The sequence below is a fragment of the Streptopelia decaocto genome (assembly GCF_964273445.1).
Source record: "Streptopelia decaocto genome assembly, chromosome: 5".
Taxonomy (NCBI): Eukaryota; Metazoa; Chordata; class Aves; order Columbiformes; family Columbidae; genus Streptopelia; species Streptopelia decaocto.
In genome coordinates, this window is record NC_138659.1 from 26,267,866 (window position 1) to 26,290,240 (window position 22,375).

Consider the following 22,375-nt stretch of genomic DNA (forward strand, 5'->3'; position numbering starts at 1 on the left):
CTTCTTAGCATGTCTAGGTTATATTAGACAACTGAAAATCTGTACATGGTAGATTTAAACACTGTACCTTGAGTGCTTATACTGAAAGAATATAAAAAGATGTCTGCAGTCTCACTAATACTTGAATTCCATATTCATATGACTTCAAGTGTCTTTTCAAAGATATTGAAGCAGCACGATTTGCAGGACACTACCTAAAGACTTTAATGCCAGATCAAAAAGCTTAGAAAATTACTTTTAAAATTTGTAAGTGCATTTAATTAAAAAGTCATACGTGGCTTCATTTTATTGCTTTATATGTTATACAAGTATTCTTTTGTCTAAACTGTCTTATACTGTACAACAGTTTATTTTCTCTGTAACAGCCCTGGTTTTTTCCTCAAGCACCGAGATACTAAAAGAAGTTGTTCAGCAGACCTCCAGCATACTAGAGGTCAACAAGTAGAATCTGGAAAATAATAATATTTTTTTTTAAATTCTGTTGTTTAGACAGACAAATGTATAAATCAGCTTTTTGTGTATCAGCATCACAACAACTGTAACTCAAGCTCACTCCATAACCAAGCATGTCGAACAGTGAACCCCTTCTCAAAAATTGAATTCAAAAAGAAAACATACTCGTGATGTATTTCAAATGTATTAGTCACCTATAATAGTAGTTATTGATTTGTTATTAATTGCTGCAGAGGCACATTCCAGGTGCTTGCAGGTTCCTGACTGAAGGCAGCCAAAGCACAGCTGCAGATTCATGTTCGTATTCTTGCTACAAGCATGAAAAGTCAGACTTTTTTCTCGGAATTATCGTGCACAGCTCTACCGCCAAGCAGCTGATGGGAAAAACCCACGGAATGAAGCTGCTCCCGTTCTAAGCTGAGAGGAGGCTTTGTTGCTTGGAGGGGCGGGCAGTGGTTTGTGTTTGTTTGCTTTAACAGATCATATTTGAGATCAGTTGGTTCTCGGAAATAGCCCGGGAAACGTGTTTTTCTCTCCTTAAGATTTCCACTCTTGGAAAGTTCGTCTCTTAGCACAGCGAACACAACTTTATATTGCTCCGATCGGAACAGCTACTGTGTTCCTTTTTATGAAAACTCAATTCTAGCGCTCAGTGTGAGGTACAGACCTTTTGTTGGGTTTTATTTTATTTGTCTTTGACGCCTTATGGTATATACATATGCTCTCATGCTTGCACACTCACCCGCACTTGCGCACCCTTAGCTGGACAGAGACCTCAGTACATGTATGAATACCATAAGTCACTGCAATATGAATTATACTTGCTGTTAGCAGAATTAAGAATGTCACTGAAACATAAAGATCATTTTGAAGTAGCGCTCTGCTTCTTTGCCAACAGTAACACAGGTAAGTCGTTCAACAAATTCTTTACTGGCGTGAGACAAAAAAAAATGTCCAAACCAAACAGCTACTTGTAAAGGTAATTGACAATAAGGGTGACGTCTGTGTAAGATACAGGTTCACAATAATGTTTTGAAGGTAGACTTCAAAAAAATTGAAAAGAGCAAAGCTTCTAAAACCCATACTCAATTCAATAGTGTTTGTTTTACTTTTTTATTATTTAAATACACCATACTAGAGCAAATGTCTCTGAAAATATCACAAATAAAAGATTTTTCTTCATTCAGCAAATTAGAAGTAGGTGAAAATTTCTACCCAGCAGCTGCTATGAGCCTTTTTTTTCTCCTTTTTTCTTTTTGTTTTTTTTTTTTTTTTTTGCCATGGGAAGTAGCAACATTAGGACAGAAACACGTACATGCATACATACATTGTATTTTACAGAGATACAATAAAAGTGTTTGTGATAGAATATCACAAAAGCCACATCTTTATCTCATGTTCAGTTTGATTGAAACACATTTCCTTACAACACTTAAATATACAAAGAGCAAATAGAATGTTGTTAAGGTAAAACACAGGGTACAAACTGGCCAGTGCCCTGCTAATTGTTAATGAGGGTAGAAAGCAGATTTCAATGCTTCTTTTAATTAGCTTCATTAGTCATCTTCCCCACCCGCCCCCCCCAAGATGTCCTCCGGTGGATCTTTTTTCATTTTCTCTACAGTCTCCCATTAGCCCGGGTTCATGGAGTCCTTAATGTTCATATTCAGTCATTTTAATACACCAATAAATGTGGGAAGGGCAATCAAGAATAAAGAAGGTGCAATGGTATGGAGCTGGCACTGATGCTAGCTACAAAGGTGACTTGTCTACTTGGAGACATGGGATCCATCTGTGATGAACAAAATTTGAGATGAAGGCACGCATTCTGCAATACTCTGACCTTTTAGCAGACCTGTAAGAAATAAAAACGGGTATCTTAGCTAGAATACTAAAATAGAGATAGGAAACTACAACATGACTGCTTTTGTCTTTTTCTTATTCACTAATCTCTTTTTTATTAGATTACTTTCCAACTGTGACTTTTGATTAAAGCTTTCTACACTAGCCATTCATACTGCTAATGTTTCAACTTCAAATAGCAAAAAGCAAACATTTTCTGCAGTTTCACTACTAAAAAGAGATGAGAAAAAAAAGAGATGACAACAATAAATACGTGTACTTTCTGGTAACAAAAGGTACAGTGAATAAGGTGGTTTTTCTGGGCCCCTTTTAAAGGGAAGCAACATTATGCCATGCCTTTGAAGAAGCTAGTATATAATCTTATAATTGGAAGAAATAGTGTGTAAAGCAAATAAGAAGTACGGCCAATATCCTCCCAAGGCAACTTAGGTTAATATGCTGCATTGCAAAAGAGCTAAATACAGATATTTCAGGATTTTTCCCCCCCATTTAAAATTCCTCATCTGGTGTGTTAGTTAATGTTACATAAACATTCTAATATATGAAGTCAAACATGTGCTTTCACACTGGTGTTAATGAATTGCAATAATTAAAAGTGTCTAACTCAATAAAAATCTAAACTTTCATGGATAATGTAGAAATTATCATCCATAGTCTTCAAAAACAATCTGTTTGCAATTACCAAAATGAAATAATATATATTAGATTTTTATGGTTTGTAAATGACATGTTGCGCTTCCCAGGAAGTTCTTTTTTCACCCTTTCTCTAAGTTACTAAAAGCCCGAGGTCTATTAGTAACTGCAACCCCCCACTTTCAAGCTAATTAAAGTAGTAGAGGCTTGGAGGTTTAATTCCCCAGAGCTGAAGCTCAGTGTGAGAAAGGTAATTTGTCTGTCCAGAACAAAGATTAGGGAGCAGCCAGCAAGCATATTTAATAAATGAGCATCAAATATCTTCTACTATGGACACAGACAACACCAATTATGTAACTACAAGGGAATTGTTGAGTGATATGTAAACTAGAGGATTTTTAAGATCTTCTCTGAGAGACGTAATCTAACTCATTCTTTATTTAAAAGAATAGAAGCTGAAGACAAGCCTGTGCTGTTAACATTGCCAAACGGTGGAAAATCTACACTTTCAGTAGGTGGTAATACCGCTGCAAACAAGAAACACTACAGGAATACTACCGGTACCAAAAAAAGCAGAGAGAATTATTGACAATACAGTCCCTCCAAACGAAACGGCGCACAGGACATCACACACGGGGCGTTTGCAAACTGCAGGCCAGCAGTACCGACTTTAGATAAAACAAGGGGTTTTTTTCAAACTACATAGCAAGTGATGGGAAGTTAGTTATAATTTACATGTGTGCACTGCCTCAGGGAGACAAAAGGCAGAATAGCCAGCATTTGGCTCCTTAAAAAGAAAAGAAAGTTTTTAAACAAAGTTCGGGCATGAAACCCTTTCTGCCTGCACCAGTCACCGCTGGGTTTTAAACCCATAAACTGGATTAAGACAACAGCGAGTTCATAATGGTCACTTTCACATACACACACAACAAAAATACTTCAATGCTGGGAGTGTGTCTCAATCTCTTTAGTTTAATAATAGAACCCTGTGAATATTCTGCTATGTCTATAATCTCTAGTGGTAAAATAACCTGGAGACTGATAGAGCTTTAATGTTTAATAAAGAGTATCTGTTACAGCCAAATCTGCCATAGCAGAGAACTTCTTAATTAGTGGCCCTAAAACACACAGCTTTCTGGAAAACATCTCTGATGTAGCCATCTTCAGACTCTTAAAAACTGACAACATACCAACCACGACTCTTCTGGCACCTGCCCCAGTAGCTTCCAAAACTCCAGAAACCTGAAAAATCTAAAAACTATCAACTTGTCACCTCAACTATAGTTCAGTTCCCTGGGGTTCGGGTGCTCTGCAGTTCCCCTTTGAAAACTGGTAGGAGAACTTACACCATTTTATAGTGAGATTGTATGATTTTAAAACAAACACACACACCCCCCCGCCCCCACAATAACACCACCACACAACCACAACGCCAAGCCTAGAACCTCTCCCCCAGTCCTCTCCCTAGTAGCTCCTCATGTGCCTCCTGCCTGCCAGCAGCAGTGCCGTTCACACCAGTGACAGGAACCGGCACAAACGCCTTCTCACTCTTTTCTCGGCATTTCGCTTCTACCGCGTGTCTGCAGCCACAAGCCCCGCAAGCCCAGCCCAAGTGTACTTTTCCATGGTCTATGTTCCTCATCATGTCTACCGCTTTTATTACAACTAAATCATTTTTATGTTCTGCTAAGGCATAGTACTAAACTGATAAAACTAAATGACAATTTAGACACCTATTTGAAGTTACATTAAACTTTACATTTGTAGAAGACAAGTGGATAAACCGCTCTCTCGGAATGGTAAACCTTTTACTGCAGTGTATCAGGATGAATGGTTTTACCTATATTTTGAAATGGGATACCTACAAATATTCATTTAACAGATTCACTACTAGCCAGTCTATATTATAGATTTGTTTCATTAAAATTCACAAGAGTATAAATCTATGAATCTTTAACTGTATTTGTACTTCCTTGAGAAGACGCTGCACATTCTCCTCCAATCTTAATTATCTTTGTTCTGCCTAACTATATAGGACTTTTGTACTCAAACTCTGTCATCACCTCGACTGACAAATTAAGTAAATAAAAAAGTCCCACGTTTTATTTTGATGTAATTACATTCACTGTGTAAGAGTTGAAAGGATACTTAAAATTAATCAGTAAATTTATGCACAGGAAAAAAAAAAAGCAAACACAGATATTGAAATGTAGCAACACAACAAAAGAAATCATGGAAATTAAAAATCAGTTTGTGTTTTCTTAGACCTATCTCTCCACTAAGTAAAGGCACTAAAAAATATTCTGTGCATTACAGAATAGATCAGCCTACCGTTTGTCCCAGGTTTTTTTAATCTTCCAAATTCCTATTTGCAGATAAATGTTATTTTTTGTGAACCTTACAGACATTAATGAAGTTCCTATTGTAAATCTATAAAGAATTACCAACTGAAGTGTGCACTTTTTGTTTCATTGCAATAACTCAGTGCTGTGTGATTGCCTGGGTTAATGATGAAAAAGTCAAATATACTATCAGAGCTGATGGAAAAATCTATCACCAATCTGAAATTAAAATTCATCTGTGGTCAATAAGATTTAATATCCATGCAAGTGGCGCTGTAAAGAGTAAATGAATCAATGTCATCAATACATAATCAGTATGAAATATGATGTGAATAAAATTATGTGCAAGAGTCATACATTCACTCTTTTCTGGACCAGGGTGGAATGAACAGTCTCTTAACTCAAGGTTGACAGTAATTGTTACAAATTAGGCACAGCAGTTATCAAAATGCACTCACTTGCATAGCTTTAGGACTTATTAAGGAGATTAAAAGAGATCTAAAACTATCTAGTTTCAGAGTTACAGGACAACTGTTGATCAGAATTTTTTTTCCTTCTTCTCTATATGATTTGTACGGTCATTATTTACTCATTTAGCTAGAAACCCAGAGCTATCAACCACAGAGAGAGTTGAGCTATTAGTGTTATGGAGCGATAAGAAAATGGCACTTTGGTTTTTAAATCTGAGTTATGACATCCAAAACAGACAAGAATATACTTCTGCATGAGGACCCCAGCATGCTTCCTCCACTAAAACCTTAATATTAAAGTGAAATACATTGGTTTAGCTCAAGAACCTTCTCTTCACAAGACATGTATTTCCATACTAAAGGATCTAATTTTCCTCCCACAGAAACCTGCTCTCTTGTAGCCCTTAATTTCAAGATTATAAAATAAAATACTTCTCTTTGTTAAGAGTTTATATAAATGCATGCTGTTTTGCTTTGTACACAAGGAGTTCAACAGTTGTACAGATGCACATGCCCAAACCAAAATAAACCTACTCGCCCTATATGTCATAGTTAAAAAGTTAGTATTTTCTCCCCATACCCCCCACACCTAAGTTATTTAAGTTAAGTTCAGTTACTTAAAGGTCTCTTTGCGGGGGTGGGGAATGTCCGCTATTAGAATGAAAAGAAATTTATCTTCATTTAGCTCTAATAAAGCTTATTAGTAATTGTTGAGTATTCACCTTCTGGTCTGGCAGTAGTGGATTACTCTGAAGTGAATTCAAATGGCCATTGATGAGAGCTGTAGGTCTATCATGTTCACAAAATAAACTGCCATTGATGTAGTGAAACCGATCTCCGGGGACCAGGCGATTCCGGCAGGTAGAGCATGTAAAACACTGAAAAAAGAAAGAGACAGCAAGTGAAACTACAGCACAAATTAAGTATGCTGCAGGTTTGAAAATTACACTTCAGAGACTGCGAGTGCAGTTGAGATACGGAGCCGCTTGGTTTCTACATCTCCAAATATGGCATCAGTCTTACCTGTTGGGACTACGCAGTACATAACTCACGTATAGTTCTACCGATTACGAGGGAACAAAGCTACACACTAAGGGAAGCTTTATAATATATACTCATCTTTCTAGTTAGTGCTTTGCATTTCATTCATAAGCAGATGCAGATTTTATACTAAAGAAGCCTGGCAGTACTAATCAGCTACTAAAAAGATACGTAGAAAAAAGGCCTCACCTTAAGATGATAGACGTTGCCCTGCGCCCTCATGACCAGCTCGCTGGCAGGAATGGACTGTCCACAGGCACTGCAAGCACCACTATTTCCAAATAACCTGAAACAGAGGTGATGATCATGAATAATTTAATACACGGGAGGCTCTAAGCATTTTTGCGCATCACTGCAATGGTTTATTACACAAGTCTTTTCGACTTCTGACCCCCGTCTTCCAACTTGCTTACGTGTCATAATTTGAAACAGTATAATTCTGTGTAACAACCGGTAGCTTCACCCTACCTCGAATGTGGTTACACGGGATTTAATCAGAAATATTGACTTACACCTCTAGAAACACAAACAATTCTGTACTACACACATTTTATCAGATTACTGAGTTCATCGTAAAAAAAGATACAATTCATGACTAGAGTTTAAATGCATTGTGTCCTTGAAATTATATGAAGAACTCTTTTGTACTTTAATCATATCTTGAGATATGAGTCATCAAAAGGGTTAAGAGGATTTGATTGTATATCTAAGAAGACATCATGCTCAGTGTATTGAAACTCCAGTAAACCTCCATCAGTGCAGAGTTTCCATTAGAAACTCTCTGCTATCCAGGTTGATATATAATGTGTATGGGTTAACCTTTTCAATCATGGTGTCAACACTTTAGATTTGCCTCTGCTCATCTCTTTCATCCTAACCTTCTCTCTCTCTTGATAATGAAATGCTTGCTCCAACTTCCCTCTATCTGCTCCTGAGTCCACAATTTAGATTACTTCATCTCTGCTAGCAACAAACTGAATGAAATTTCGATTTGAGCAGAAAGTAATTTACCGGGATCTGGACCCATTTGTCATCATATCTCTCTGGGTGTTTGCTGTATCACTGCAGTTTTCCTATGCAATCAAATGAGACCACAACATCTGCCATTGGGGGGGGCACACGCAGTGGGGGGAGGGGGGATAGGCAGAAGAGTGGTGAAGAAAAATATATACATAATTCTTCAAATCCATTTAAAGGGACAACACATCGATTCAAAACGTAATACAATAATGATTATTGAGTTCTACTTTTACAGGCTAGAATTAGAAAACCTTTATTTGCTTTTGCACGTGCCTCTAATATACACAAATATTTATAAAGACTACCAGGATCATTTGGCAGTAAAAAAAGAAACTCAACTAGCTGGCAGGGTCACAGACCCACTTTTCTGCACGATGTAAAACATAGTAATAGGATTTACAAATTAGCGTATTGGTGTCATAATAAATATTAATATTTACATCTCCTTCCTGTCCAAATAAAGTCATAAAATTCTGTTCGTGTCAACCTAGGAGACGCATTACAACAGAATACCCGTAATCTGAATGATTGCAGTGTGCCTCTGTATAAAAATAATTGCTTTGAATTTTCAGAATCTGAGCTCGCAGAGGAGGCTTGTCATGTTCAAACTACTAATTTGCTGTCGCCACTTTATTGAAAATAGCCTGTAAGTTGTTATTAAATGTATCGACTGAACGACAGAGAGAGTAGTAAAACTGCCCCTTAAGATGGCTTTTAATAGGAAGCTGAGAAACAAATTTTGCAGCAGCATCGATTTGAAGAGTTCAATCAAAACTCCATTTCAAAACTAATTAGTCTGAGATCCACGACACATTGACACGTTCTTGCAGAATCACAGTGGTTACAAAGGGAAAGCTGAACTAATACATTGCCAGGACCTCCAGCCAAAGGGACTGAACTGTCAGGAAACTACGGGTGCATTATTAGGGCATCTTCTAAATCACGATCAGCTCTGAGTAGTTACATGATGCATCGAGGTTACTTCCAAAGCTTTGCAATATGCATTTTTCTCCTGCCATTGTTGCTAGTAGTGAAGCTGGCAGGTAGAAAAGGTGCAGGGGAAGCACTGCAAGAGGAGGCAAAAGGCACTGTCACATTTCTAGAGCAAGATCCAAAAATACAGACTAAGGGGGAGGTGACAAGGGTGTTGCGGTGGAAGGTGGAAGCAGAAAGGCAAAGAGGAACAGTCAATGTCGCTTGTCCAGGAGAATCTGGACCTGGTCGGTGGCTCCTGCAACCCCCCACTACAACTGCACCACCCAGCTGCAAACACAGCTTTTGGAACCCTGAGCTCATTCATGACTTGTCTTCGTTAAGCGCTCATTTGTTCTACAGTTCTCTCTGACTAGAAGTGGCCGTGCGCCTGAATGTCTGTGAATTCTAATAAATGGAGTCAAACTAATCCAGAGGCTTTCCATACATCTCCGTTTTTCCCTAAGCGTGTTCCCAGAACAATTCTCTTTTGGTAAGTCACTTCAGCTGAATCTGCTGCTCAATTTCCTAAAAATTACTTGCAAAGTCAGAACACCTTCCACTGCTTTGTATTATTTACCAGGAAAATTAAGCTTATTTTTCCTTCTCCACTGTTATGAATGGTTTTGTTCTGTAATACCATTAACGGTGAAAAGGTTTTATCTTCTAAAAAAAAGGTTATTCCTCCTTACCAGTAAAGGAAGTCTTCCACAGTAACCACTCTTTACTGAAAAAGTTGTTTCACATGGTTTCTGAGAGGCTGGAGAGCTAATTATCTAACCAGGGGGACTGTCCAGGACAGTATTTGATTTAAAAGGCTTGAGGCTTTAGGTGCTCAATTAAGTAGCTATCGGTCTCAGACTGGACTTTAATGGGCTCTTTTCTCTTTAACTGCAGCAATGGGTAGAGATACCCCAGGTCAGGCTAATTAAAGCCAGGGGACTCTTTAATTGTGATGACAGAATTGGTTTCAGTTTCCTCTTTGGGTCCTCAGTCCAAGAAGGTCATTAATATTTCAACATTTGGGCAATGCAATCAATCACAAACATCAAGAGGTTCCCTATACGGACAAGGCAGCTCTTCTACACTTAGCAACATTTTCCTGAGCCACCTTAAATTAACTACTGTGTGGTTCCACACAGCACTCCCCACACCCCCCACAAACGCTCCTATTTTTTTCTCTCTCAGAACTTTCACTAGAGTGGCAATGAAGGCAGCAAGAAATCTTTTCAGCCCAATTTCCCGTCGTGCTGCTCAAAATTCAGTATCAGCAGAAACACATCTCTAGCAACTTATACTAACAAAATAAGGTTCTAGTTGTTTCCAAAATTGTGGAGATAGATTTGACTGCTCTGATTCTCACACAACACAGCGCACATTTGTGTTCACAAATACATATCCAAGCCCTACCGAAGAGAAATGCACATCCAGACCTACTGATCCAGAAGCCATTGGTGTTTCTGTACATTCCCTAGATTTAATGTAAATTCTGCACCAGCTATATTAAATGTAACAAAGAAAGGCAACACAGAAATTACGCCTGGAGCCAAGTCCATTAAAGGTACTTCAGAACAACTAGAGACCAAGCACCTTAAAAGCACCAGAAGCTATTGATACTTAAAAGGGGGGCTGTGCATAATGGCAAGCGCTGCATTAGGGAAGGGGAAGGAAAAAAAAAACAGCCAAATTACGCTTGGTTAATTCAGAGTAACAGATCTGCCCCCAAGTGAATTGGAGGCCTTGAATTAATTCTGTTATGACAAATCAAGATAAACGTTCCCCCTAAATTGCATGCGATTTAATTAATTTTTGAGATCCTGTTTTTTTTTTTTTTTTCCTAGCTAATAGTTCACATGCTCCTGTGCTGTCATTGTGCTTGAGTGGGCAGACTTCAAAGTGATATTAAATAACCAACTATTAGATTTACCTAGCACGTCCTATTGGAAAAGTGCCATTTAATTACCTACCCTGTTCAATTAAAGGGACAGCATTCCCTGAATATAGCAGCTTGCTGCTGATTACCAGGGAAATGAACTCTCTGCCTGGCGGCCCCTTCTCCTCTCTCCGCCCCCCACCCGGCGCACTCCGCGGGTGGGCGTCCCTTGGCCGGGTCCGGCGCGGCCCCACGCACCCCCCGCGGCTGCACCCACGCAGCGCTGCGAGGAGCGGGCGCCCGGGGAGGGGCCGCGGGCGCTGCCCCTTTAAGAGGCGCCTGGGCAGCCTCCCCCCTCTCCCCCTTCCCCACCACTCCCTGCTCTCTCTTAGAGGCCAATTTTGTTAATTAAATGTTTTGTTTGCGACGCGGCTCTCATTCATTTCGGACACGTCATTCCGAGCAGATCTAAGCCAGGGACCAGATCTCATTAGATAAAACCTATCAGAACTAAGAGAAAATGGAGGAGACACTAATTAAAGCTTTTAATTGTGCGGATTCGCTGCCACGCTGCTGCTTTATCTGGCATCTTAAGGTTGGGAGGGCCGCGCTCCGCTCCCCTCCTGCAAGCGCGCCGCTCGCCGTGGGGAGGGAGGGAAGGGACTGGCATTTTCGCCTCCCTCTCTTTTCCCAGGAACCTTGGCTTTCCATGAAAGCTGCTGCTGTAGCTCTACGGCTAATTTGTTGTCGGGTTTTGAGGGGAGGGAGGGAAAGGGGAGTGTTGTGTTGTTCAAACAACAACAGAAAAACACACACAACCTCAGACGGTTGAAAAAGCTCATTAATAAATGGCCCCGTGGTCTTGGCCCGGAGGAGTCAAGTCCCTTTCACCTGGCGCCTGCCGGGCTGATCAATCCTCTTTCTCATTTTGTTAGTCGTGCCTTGCGTGCTCCCACATCTCCGGCTGAGAACTGTGCCCGTGGCTCTTGCCTGGGGAAGGGAACGTGCTGCGCAAAAGCCCTACGGAATAATTAAGAGGGGGGCGGGATGGCCAAGGGGAACCGGAGGGACTGGCTGCCAAATGGGTGGCATCGCATCCACAACCAAACGAGGCCATTTCAAGCAAGAAAAGGGCAAGGGCCTCGCTCATGCCAGCACCACCCCCGTGGAAGCCGGCAAAGTCCGTTTCCAGAGGGAAAGCTCCAAGTTAACTGGGCCCTGGCAGGGCCCGGCTGTCCTACCCCACCTTGAGTGTACGGTGTCCAGTTCAAGTTTCAGCAAGCATCTGTCAGAGTTATTTTTGCAAGTCAAATTACACAGATCTAAAGAGAAGTCAGGCGATAGAACAAGGAGATCAATTCAAAACCCTCATCTGATAAAGCATCCTAATACTCGTTAAAATAAATGAGTATTAATTTTTGGCAACACAAAACCAGAGGACTGCAATAAGCCTGCCTGAACTTGCCTCTGGGATACAGTGGACGCATCTTCTCTTTTTAATTAGTAGTAATCAGACATGAGGGTTTGTTTGATGGTGTTGGTCGAGTGATGAATCTGTACTATTCAGTGCATCTTAACAGTAGTGGCAATTTTTCCACTTCAAACGAGACTCTCACCCTAACACCGTTCTGCTCTATTTAATTACAATTCTGCCAGGCTTAGGCTTCTTGCTTAGGATCACGACCAAAAAGTGCCATTAAAAGCCCCCCATGTGCTGATTTTTTACCATTTATTTCTAAAAATATCCCCAAAACTAGCGAAGATAAGGCTCCAATTCATCAAAGATACTGAGGGATGTGTTTCATCTGCTTAACTGACCAAAGATGCAGCCATGTATCAGGACACAAGCTGCGCTATCAGAGTCACCAAGTTTTAACTCCGTCCTTTTAGACTAAGGAAGTCTCCGTGCATATGCACACATTCAGTACAGTCCTGTGCTCCTTGACACAAGTCAAGTTTTACCAGTACAAGCAAACTTGTAACATTTTGTAGCCTTTTTTTTTTTCAGAAAGGAAGAAAAACAGTGGAACTTTTGGGCCAGAGAGAAGAAAAACCTGGGTTAACTCTTGACATTTACTGTAAATGAGAAACTAGAAGCATTTAAACAAAACACAATTCGTTTTAACTGAGCATTTCTGTTATGCCAGGAGGGTATGGGGCTTTTTTGTTGTTTTTTTTAATTACTGAATGTTGAAATAGAACACCTCCTTGAAGCATTCATGTGCATCAGTCTATCAAACCATTTACTCAAATTAAATGTGTAATCCTTCAAAATGCCTCCTTTTAAATTAATGAGTTTAAGTAGCTTGAGTTCACCTGAAAAGATCGTACGGGTACCTGACCTCATGAATTCTTTCTATTAATTATATTGGAAACTTGTTGGAAGGGATACTCTGCGTAATCTTACTGTACCCCAACAGATGCGAGATTAATAAGGCTTAGTTCCCCCTACCCAAATCTGTGGCATTTAGAACGAACAGCTTCAAAAAAGGAAGAGATAAGAAATAAAGGGCAAGAGTATATCCCTCCTCTGCTGCGCCTCGCATTCTCTATACTGGAAGTTAAGAAAAATGTCGGTTCAAAGATTCCCTCTAACAATGCGAAGACAACATTCTAGCATTGGTTTTGGCTATAAGTAGCATCGGTGGCCCTCCAACTGACGGTTAATCAGCTCTTTCACAAGGAGAACAGAGAATGAGTCATTCTGTTTCCACTCAAAGGAGTTTAAAGGTGCTTATGTAAATATAATAATTAATCAGATACTAAAGGCAGGCATTTCATTATTTAGCACCTCTGCCACAGCCTTATTTAAGCCCTACGATTTTAACATTTACCGTTCAGATATGCACACTTCTCCTTCAACACTACAACAAAGCAGATTAATTTAGCCTCTCTGATTGCTGTTTATTTTTAGTTAGGACTTGTTTTGTGCTGACAAACCACTTTAAAGTTACAGTCGTCGTTCCGCCCCCCCAACTCTTCCCTCCACTTGGCAGCCGCAGCTGCGCCCTGGGCTAGGCGCTAACATCCGTCTCCGCGCCCCCACGGCCCTGCGCTCCCAACGAAGGAGCGATCCTGAGCCAGCCCACCCCTCCGCCTCGCACCACGGGCACCCACCAGTCAGTCTGCCCGCCAGAAAAGAAAGGGGGAAAAGGGCAAAAAAGACAGGGAGAAAGGGGGAGAGCGGACGTCGCCAGCCGAGCCGCTGCGTGCCGCCGCGCCTCACCTGATGTAGTCGTTCCTGCAGAGGATCATGCCGCTCTTGGTGTAGCAGGAGGTGCCGATGTCCCCCAGCTGGGCCTGGCAGCAGGAGCACTTGAGGCAGCGGCTGTGCCAGTAGCTGTCCATGGCATAGAGCAGGAAGCGGTCGGCGATCTTCCCCCCGCAGCCGGCGCACCTCTTCCACGAGAGGGAGCCCGCCGACACCGGGGGTGGCTGCGAGCTGCCGCCGGGGTTCACCATGGCCTGCGCGGAGAGAGGGGCGGAGGCGGGTGAGGGACGGCCCGGCAGCGCCGCGCACCCCGCCCGCCTCCCGCTGCGCCCGCGGCGGGGCCAGCGCCGCTCCCGGGCCCGCGGGGGCTCGGCCGGGCCGGGGCTGCCCGCGGCCGCGCAGCTGCCGGGGACCGGCGGGCGTGGGGGGCAGAGGCAGTGCGGCCCCCCCTCCCGCTCCGGGCTGGTGCAGCTGCAGCTCACAAGTCAGGAACAGTCCCGGGGTTTGTTTTGGTTATGAAAAAAAAAAAAAGTGTGTGAAGAGTGAAAAAAAAAAAAGTTGTGAAACTGGTTTTTCGGTCTAGAAGAGACTCTGCAGGCTCGGGGCGGCAGCGAGGGGCTCGGGACCGGCCCCCAGACCTCGGGGTTTAATGGTTTTTGTTTTATTTTGGAGACATTAAAAACACCCAGGGAAAACACTCCAGACAGAGGACACTGGCCTGAATAATAGATCATTGAACTTTAGGACGCCTGCTAACTTCCTACACAAACATACTCAACTTTTGTCTGCCTAATCTGCCCTTGATCAGCAGTTTAAAAGCTAAAGCTTTGTTACTCAAAAAAAAAAAAAAAGTTTACTGGCCATAGGAAAGCAGCAGGATAATGAAGTGCACCGCTCCAGCTGGAGTTAGGCTGGCCGCCCCCAAAATTGCTACTAAGGGCATTTTTCACTTTCTAATAAATGCTTTATGCAAGCAGGACAACCGAGAGATAATATAGGAATCAATTCATAAAGCTTACTCTAAACCGATTAATTTGTTGCCTTCAATCCAGAGCCCAATAAACTCCCGGTGTTCCTCTAGTCACTTATACTATAAAAAGATCAAGTTATTTACTGCCAATTAAGCAGCATGTTTTGTCTTTGTCCTTTGTAAGCCGTATGTGCTCATGCCGAGGCATCTGGCTATCTGCTAAGGACCTTCAGACTGATACCTCCAGAGCAGCGAGGACGAACTTTCCTGCCACTGGCCCAACTCGGCTGCAGGAGGAGAACTGAGGCCGATTTTAAACACACATTTCCTCAGAAAGAGTACCTGGAGGTATGTCCAGTGACCGCACAATAAACCAGAAGAACTGCACCAATTAAGCTGTAACAAAAACCCCGAGACTTTGGAAAGAAAACCACTCTAAAAGCCATTAGCATTGCATTTATCCGAACGCATCATATACCTTTATGTAAATTGATTTCTGATGCATTTGTTCAAGGAATTGCCTTTTGTTACAGTTTCCAGCTACAGCCTAAATGAATCTGCATTTCCTGCTCCGAGTCTTTAAACAGTTTCCCTACGCTTTAAATCACTTCAGATTTCTTAAAAGAAAGAAAAGGACTCCGTGCCACCACCTTAGCCCGTCTTTGTCGACGGCAAATACATATAAATATAAAATGGGAAACGTTACACTGAGAAAACCATCCAGTAACCCCATTAAGCTAAAGCTCTTAAGGACAAGCAATACCTTAATGCTGATTAAATCTAAAAAGATGAATCAAGAGGACTGACCAGAAAGTGACTCCCTTGATAACTAAGGACGGGCCCTCATCAAGTTTCATTTAGAGTTGGGGGGGAAAAAGCTTTTAACTTAAATAGGCTTACTCTAGTAATTACACAGCCAAGCAATTTAGGTCCTGGGATAGGAGTCGGTGAAATAGAAAGCAGAGCTGGAAGCTAGAGGCAAAATAACCCCCCCCCTTTTAACAGCGTCTCTGGTGTTTTTTTAATGGAGACCAAGGGAGGGACAGGCGGAGAGCTGGCAATTTGTAGTACAAAAATGGATGCTTAATTCATGTCTCGGTTTTAATTAGGTGATTCACCGGATTTCTCCTGGATTGAAACAAAAGGCTGTGTGGGGGGCAGGAAGGGAATTGGAGAGGAGAGAAACAGAGCGCTCACTTTGATCTTTTCTGCCACTGTTTCAGAATAGTGTTTACTACGGGGGAAGCGGGTGCCCCAGCCCCCCCGACCCCCCCGTCCCCTCCATTCAGAGGAGCCGAGGCAGGCAGAGCCCTTTCCCGGCGGCAGCTGGAGAGGGGGGAAAGGGAAGCGGCCCCGAGCGGCGGCCGCCGCCGGGCTTTGTACGCGGGGGCCGCGACCATGCCCGGGGCCCGCGGCTCCCCCGCGCCCGGGCGCCCCGCTCCGCGCCCTGCGCCGCGGCGGGCAGCGCGGGACGGCGGCGGGGCCGGGGCCGCGGGCACGAACCGCACGCACGTCCGCTGGAAAACAAGGGGTAATTACCGGCACTTCTTACCTGCTTCCCCTCTATATTGCAAAAGGCCGGGGAGCAACGTCGCTCGGGGTGCCGGAGGAGGTCTCCTTGCAAAGAAACGAAACACAGCGCTCGCCCACTCTCTGGCTTTCGGGAGCGCTGGAGGGAGCCCCCCGCCCGGTAAGGGGCAGCCCAGGCTGGAAAAATATAGATATTGCTATGAGCGGCGTCTGCCTGGGTCCTTCCTCCAGCTCCCGCTTCCCTGGAGGGGAGCTGCAGAGCTCGGTCCCTGCCGCTGAGCTGCACACGCAGGGCGCCGCCGCCGCTCGCTGCTGCAATCGCCGGGTAAGTTTGGCAATGTGGCTTCACTTTGTACCGCTTCCCCCGCGCCCCCCCCACCTCCGCCCCCTTCTCTGGGCTGTGGCGGCTCCCGAGCCCGCCGCGGCCCGCCGAGGCGCCTCCCAGGAGAGGGCGAGAGCCGGCGAGTTTGCGAGGGGCCGGGCGCGGAGCTGCTGCCGGGGATCCTGCGGCGGCGGCGCGGGCAGGACGCGGGAGGAGGCCCCTCCGCCTGCGCGAGCCTGCGTGTGTGTGAGTGAGGAGTGCCTGTGTCCCTGCGCGGGCGCGCGCGCGTGTGTCCGTGTGCGTGTGCTCCCGCTGCCCTCACACATGTGTTACTGACAGAGCAGAATCCCAACTACACTCCGGCTCGGCTCCGCCGTCAGCCCGCCGCAGCCAATCCGCCCCCGGCTTGTTCAGGCGGAATAATAAAACCTGCCAATCCCCGAGAAGACAAAGGAATGAGTGAAAGGGGAGGAAAAAAAAAAAAGAGACCGGGAGGGGGCGAGGAGGAGGGGAATGGAGAGGAAGGAGGGAGTCAGGTGGGCAGCGGTGGCCGCGCCGCCCGGGCGCTGAGGAGAGGCGCGCGCGCGGCCGTTAGGGCGCTGCTGGCGGCCGTTAGGGCGCCGCCCGCCGCCGGCCACCAGTTGAGAAACTTGGTGGCGAGGGGCCGTCCCGCCTGCCCCCGAGCCGGCCGCTCCGCCCGAGCGGCGGCGCTCGGAGCCCTTCCCGGCTGCTGGGCGCTTCCCCCGCCGGGCCGGGGCGGAGGCGCTGAGGGGAGGTGCGGCCTTGGGTGCCGGTGCTGGCCGCCGTCCTGGCGCCCCCCGCTGCCTGTGGCCTCGTCCTGCCCCCGGGGCTGCGCACCCCGTCGTCGGGGCGCGCCGGCACTCGGGTCCCGTGCCGGGGCAGGGAGGAGGCCGGGAGGGGACGTGCCCGGCTCGCCCCTCGGCTGCGGGGGCCGTGTCGAGGCGACGAGTTTTAGAGATTCCCCCGGTGAAACTGTCGGGGAGCCGTGCTCAGGAACCCGCATCCGGGCACGGCCCGCTATTATTGGCACCCCGTAAAGGTTTAAAAGGGTTAAACTGCCGCATTTGGCTGGCAGTTAGCAGCACGGCTTGTCATTTGAGAAGACAACTGCATTTCTGAGGAAGAAGCCCAAGGATGATAGCACATCAGAAGTAATATTCAGAAGGGACACTTAAAATTTGAAACACCCCCCCCCCCATTGCACATTTTTGAGGCCTAAGTGCAGCACCATATAGCTAATAAAGATCTTGAAATAATAAAAGTATCTATAAACTTGGCATAATTAGTGTGTGTTATCCCCGTGAACAGTTATTCCTGTAAGTGTCAGGGATTTGCCCAACTGCCAGAATAGGTTCTTGCCTGGTATTGTCTCCGCACAGGGCACACCTCTGTCACAGCACACGCAAACGTGCCTCATCGAGCCGGCCACAGCTAAAGAGTCAGCAAAATTCTACATTTCCACGATCTGTGAAAGAACAGAAAAACTTCAGAATACGAGTTTCTTGATTCCAGACTGCTGACGTAAGTAGCAGCCAATGCAGTGAGGACGGTGGGACTGGCTGGTCAGGCTGCTGCGACTGCAGTGATGCGCGGGCAGCTGCCCTGCCTGCGCGCTGCCCGGCACCGGGCTGTGCCGCAGGAGGGGGCAGGACACGTCCGGCACCGCTTGAGGGCCACGCTTAATTGCTGTTGTCAAATAAATATTTAGTGATGGCAGCGTGACTGATGTGCAAGTTTGTGTGCGTCCACCGTCTCTCTGTTGTCCAGACAACAAAGTATTTTAAACCTGTTCCTGCGGGAGGGTAACGTGGAAGGGATGTATCCACACAGGTATACGAAACTTTAGCCGAGAGTATTTATTTACAAATAAGTGCATCGGTACAAAAATGCAGACCAACTTCCCTCTGACAGGCCGACTGGTAAATCTGGTCTCGGGAATCAGAGCCCAGGTGTGCTTTAACCACATCGCCACCTGTGGGCCTCCTTCATTTCTGCATCCCTGGCCTCAGCTGGGCCACAGAGACGTGCTCCCAGTAACCAGTCAAAATTTAAGGAAAAAATGTCTAGCTAGGAAAAATGTACTTGAGAAAACATAGGATATCATAGATATGTTTTGGGTTTATTTATATAGCAATTAAATATTGAAATTTGAATGGCACCAGAGGTATGATTTAAATGCAGGAGAAAAATCTATTTCTGTCTTTCTCCGTAGACTGGGATATGTTCAGAGTCAGTGCGTAAAGTGGACTGGAAGCTCGTGGAAAACTTCCACAGGGAAAGGGGAGAGAAGGCTGGTGGTATGGTTAAAACGAATGTATTTTTTAGCATAGGTCTATGAAATACATCATCTGGACGTAATCTCTATGTACCTATTATATTTAAACATACTCAGCAGTTTTAGATTTGTTATTTAGGATCTGGTACAATTTGAAATGTATAAAGTAACGAGGCATCCTACAGATAAGCAACAGTCACTGTTATTCTAGTTCTCTGACAGCTAAGAGCACAAGAATAGAGCAAATGCCAAGCTAAAATAAAATCTAAGTTGTCTAATTATCTAAATCTGTAATGGCTGGAAGCTACCAAATTCAGACTCTGGAAGAGCCATCAGGACTTCGCCTTATTGGAAGAGATATTCTACCAAGAAACTATGCCATAGGCACTAAAATGTTTACTAGTCTTAAAACTGATAGTGATACAAAAAAAGGGAATTACCTTCTCAAGGAGCAGAGTTTTAAGTGCCTTAATGATGTCTTCCAAATGCCATTACAATGTTCATATCTTCTTCTGAAATCTGATCTTCACTAATTTTTGTGATTAATTTTAACAGAGGAAACCTTAACTGAGAGCATTTTGCAGAGCAATATTTTCCTAATTTTTCTTTTGTGCAGCATCTGCTGTTGCTGTGCTGTCATCTTCGTTATGTTTTTCATTGTCTATGTGCCATAATGTAATTAGTTAGTTCAACATCATCTGCGCTATTAGATGAGATGTTTCTATGGTAAGTTAACATAGTTCTGTGTAATTGGTAGATTTCAGCAGTAGGCATGAATGTATCCATCAACTTTAGGTCGATTTGAGTCCGCAAGATTTAAATTCACTTGGCATACATTATCCTCGAAGACTCTTAATTTTGGCTGAATAGATAAAAAACACAATGCAGAAGAAAATCTGGCTGCTTATATCATGGTGCTGTTGGAGTCAGGGAAAGGAAAGCATAAAATTGCTGGCTTAGGAGTTGCAATCTGCACGTCTGGAAAATGTTACAGCCTGTGATCCAAATAATTCTTAAACCTAGACATGCCCCTAAGATAGCAGGTAGTCCAGAATTCATCAGGGTTATCTCTCCATTCATGAAAGGAGTCTTGGTTCTCTCCCTAAATGCTGCATTCCTATGGGACCTTGACTGTCTTTTCCTTTTCTCATTAGAGAGAAATGTTGAGGCTGCTGCTTTGTCTTAAGATCTTCCATGCTGCACTTTGCTAGTCCTTGTGTCTTGTGAGCTGCACCTTTTGATCAAACAATTAGACTTTTAAAACAAACCCTCTGACCCCAGTCTCTTTGGAAACAGTGATGAAAAATCAACGGCCATTTGTTACTTTAAAGTAATGCATCCTTTTACTCGCACATGATCTGCTGTTTTAGGGCCTCAAACAATTTAAAACTGTGACTGGATTAAGTATTTAAATTGCACATCCAGTGATATGGGAGAATATGCATCCTGGCAGAAGCTGGGAAGAATCCTGGATGGCTTTACTCTCGGCGTTCTTTTCCAAGTGGTAGACTGTACTGTTTGCCCTAAAGAGCAAGATAATACACCTTTAGAAATATGTGTATAGATTTTGACTTGCTTATAAATACATAAGTAACTATTTACAGGAACCCAGAACCATGGAAGGTAATTAGTAAGCACAGTTCGCTTAGGTAAGGGCTTGTAAGACCCTTTTATCCTCACTGTATCTGTAACTTAGGACAGGAGCCAAATAATATAAATGTCAGTAATTATAGATATATATTTGTATTAACAATGAAGTCCACTTTAGGAAGAGCTAAGGCTATATTTGTAATGACCTCATATGGCTAAAATTATGTTCACTAATTTGTCCTGTGCACATCCCTGGTGGGAGAACTGATCTATTACTACAAGCCATCAGCAGAAGAAAGTCCTCAAAGTGAGTTTTGTGACTAAAGTCAAAGACATCAGAGCTTGAAATTATATGTAATTTATGTTTTAAATTAAAAGTCTCTAGAGGCCACTAGAATATGCATATGTAATAATAAGTTCACTACCTAAAACAATCTTACAATTGGAAATGCTATATGAATTTTGAAAGAGGGCTTTACATTCCACAGCCTAATAAAACAAGGCACTTTTTAAGCAAATCAGGTAAAATTATTTTGAAATCCTTAAACATATACTGACAACTGATTTTTGTGATGACATATCTGTAGAGTGATATTTTGTCACTAATATGAATACAGTATTTTTATAATTCAGATGTCACGACATTTAGCAAGAAAAAAAACAATTTTGGCAAATACTTAAAAATATAAACTCATATGGAACTTACCCTTTAAAGGCTAATTCACAGCTAATTTTATAGAACTTGCATTAACACGTTGCCTCTATTCGCTAGTCACCGTAACAAATGGTCAGATTAGAGGATGGGACAGCACAATTTGGTGATGTTTGAAGGCCCAAATTATAGATCAAAGTAGCCACTGAAGTACTTTAACTTTACAGAACAAAAAAGATCAACTAGAAAGATTTTTTTTTTTTAAATAAAATCTGACTAATTCAACGGACCAAAATGCTCTTACCTAATGCAGAGGTACATACATGTTCATAACACCATCATTTATGCTTCTAAACATACTTCCTATTTTATGACAGGATGTTTTTGTTAGATCATTGCCACTTCTCAATCAGAATCCACTTTAAAAAATTTCAGCAGAGAAAGTAAACTTGTCTTCTTTTCCCTCTTAGATAAGAAATCATTGAAACATATTAAATGTTTTCTACTCAGAGCTGACTATTTTTTCTTGTAGCCATTTTAAAAATTTCCTTTGTCAAAGGAACATTTTTGAAGAATTTAGCTGCACTTTGGTATGATTACTGAAAACAGTCCTGTGCAAAATTCAGTAAAAACAATGTTCTGGAATAATGTACTACAATGAAAAATGAAAACTTAACTGTAGCTCGTATTATTTAATTAATTAGCCAAGTAAGTTTAAATATGCAGAAGAAATCAGTATTATGCCTGAGTAAATAAACAGCATGTTTAATATTTTTTGATGGTGGTGTCCACACCTAATACCTTGATAATTGCATTGACATTCTTTTCAAAGGTGTGTGTCCAGAAGCAAATCCTATGTCATTATAATATCTGCCTGTTACGAGTGTATCCAGGAAATGAATTATTAACTGTAACTCATTGCCGTGGAGGAGTAGGCCTGATATCCTCATGAAGTTCCCATCACCTCTGCACGATGCTGTAATTTACAGAAAGGACTGTGACTGATCTTTTCCACCGATTTTGTACCTATCCACAGAGAAGACCTTCATGATACGTGGCTTGGGCTGGAGTAAACCAATGGAGGAACATTTGCTCGAGCCATTTTCTCTGTAGTTTTTCAGGGGAAGTTCACAGCCT

The 22,375-nt window shown here is 43.2% G+C and overlaps 1 protein-coding gene across 2 annotated transcripts; it reads right to left on the reverse strand.

Moving 5' to 3' along the window:
• Positions 1–1,552: 1,552 nt before the first annotated feature.
• On the reverse strand, positions 1,553–17,012 carry LMO4 (LIM domain only 4; the record flags this gene model as incomplete). Of its 2 annotated transcripts, XM_082052776.1 has the most annotated exons (5): positions 16,401–17,012; positions 13,894–14,132; positions 6,992–7,088; positions 6,484–6,639; positions 1,553–2,308 (listed from the first exon to the last, which is right to left on the reverse strand). In XM_082052776.1, exons 2-5 carry the CDS (start codon positions 14,127–14,129, stop codon positions 2,300–2,302), a joined length of 498 nt encoding a protein of 165 aa, XP_081908902.1. In that variant the 5' UTR covers positions 14,130–14,132; positions 16,401–17,012. The 2 variants fall into 2 exon arrangements, with proteins under 2 accessions (XP_081908902.1, XP_081908901.1); XM_082052775.1 differs by lacking the exon at positions 1,553–2,308 and having other exon boundaries at positions 6,439–6,639.
• Between the last annotated feature and the right edge of the window lie 5,363 nt (positions 17,013–22,375).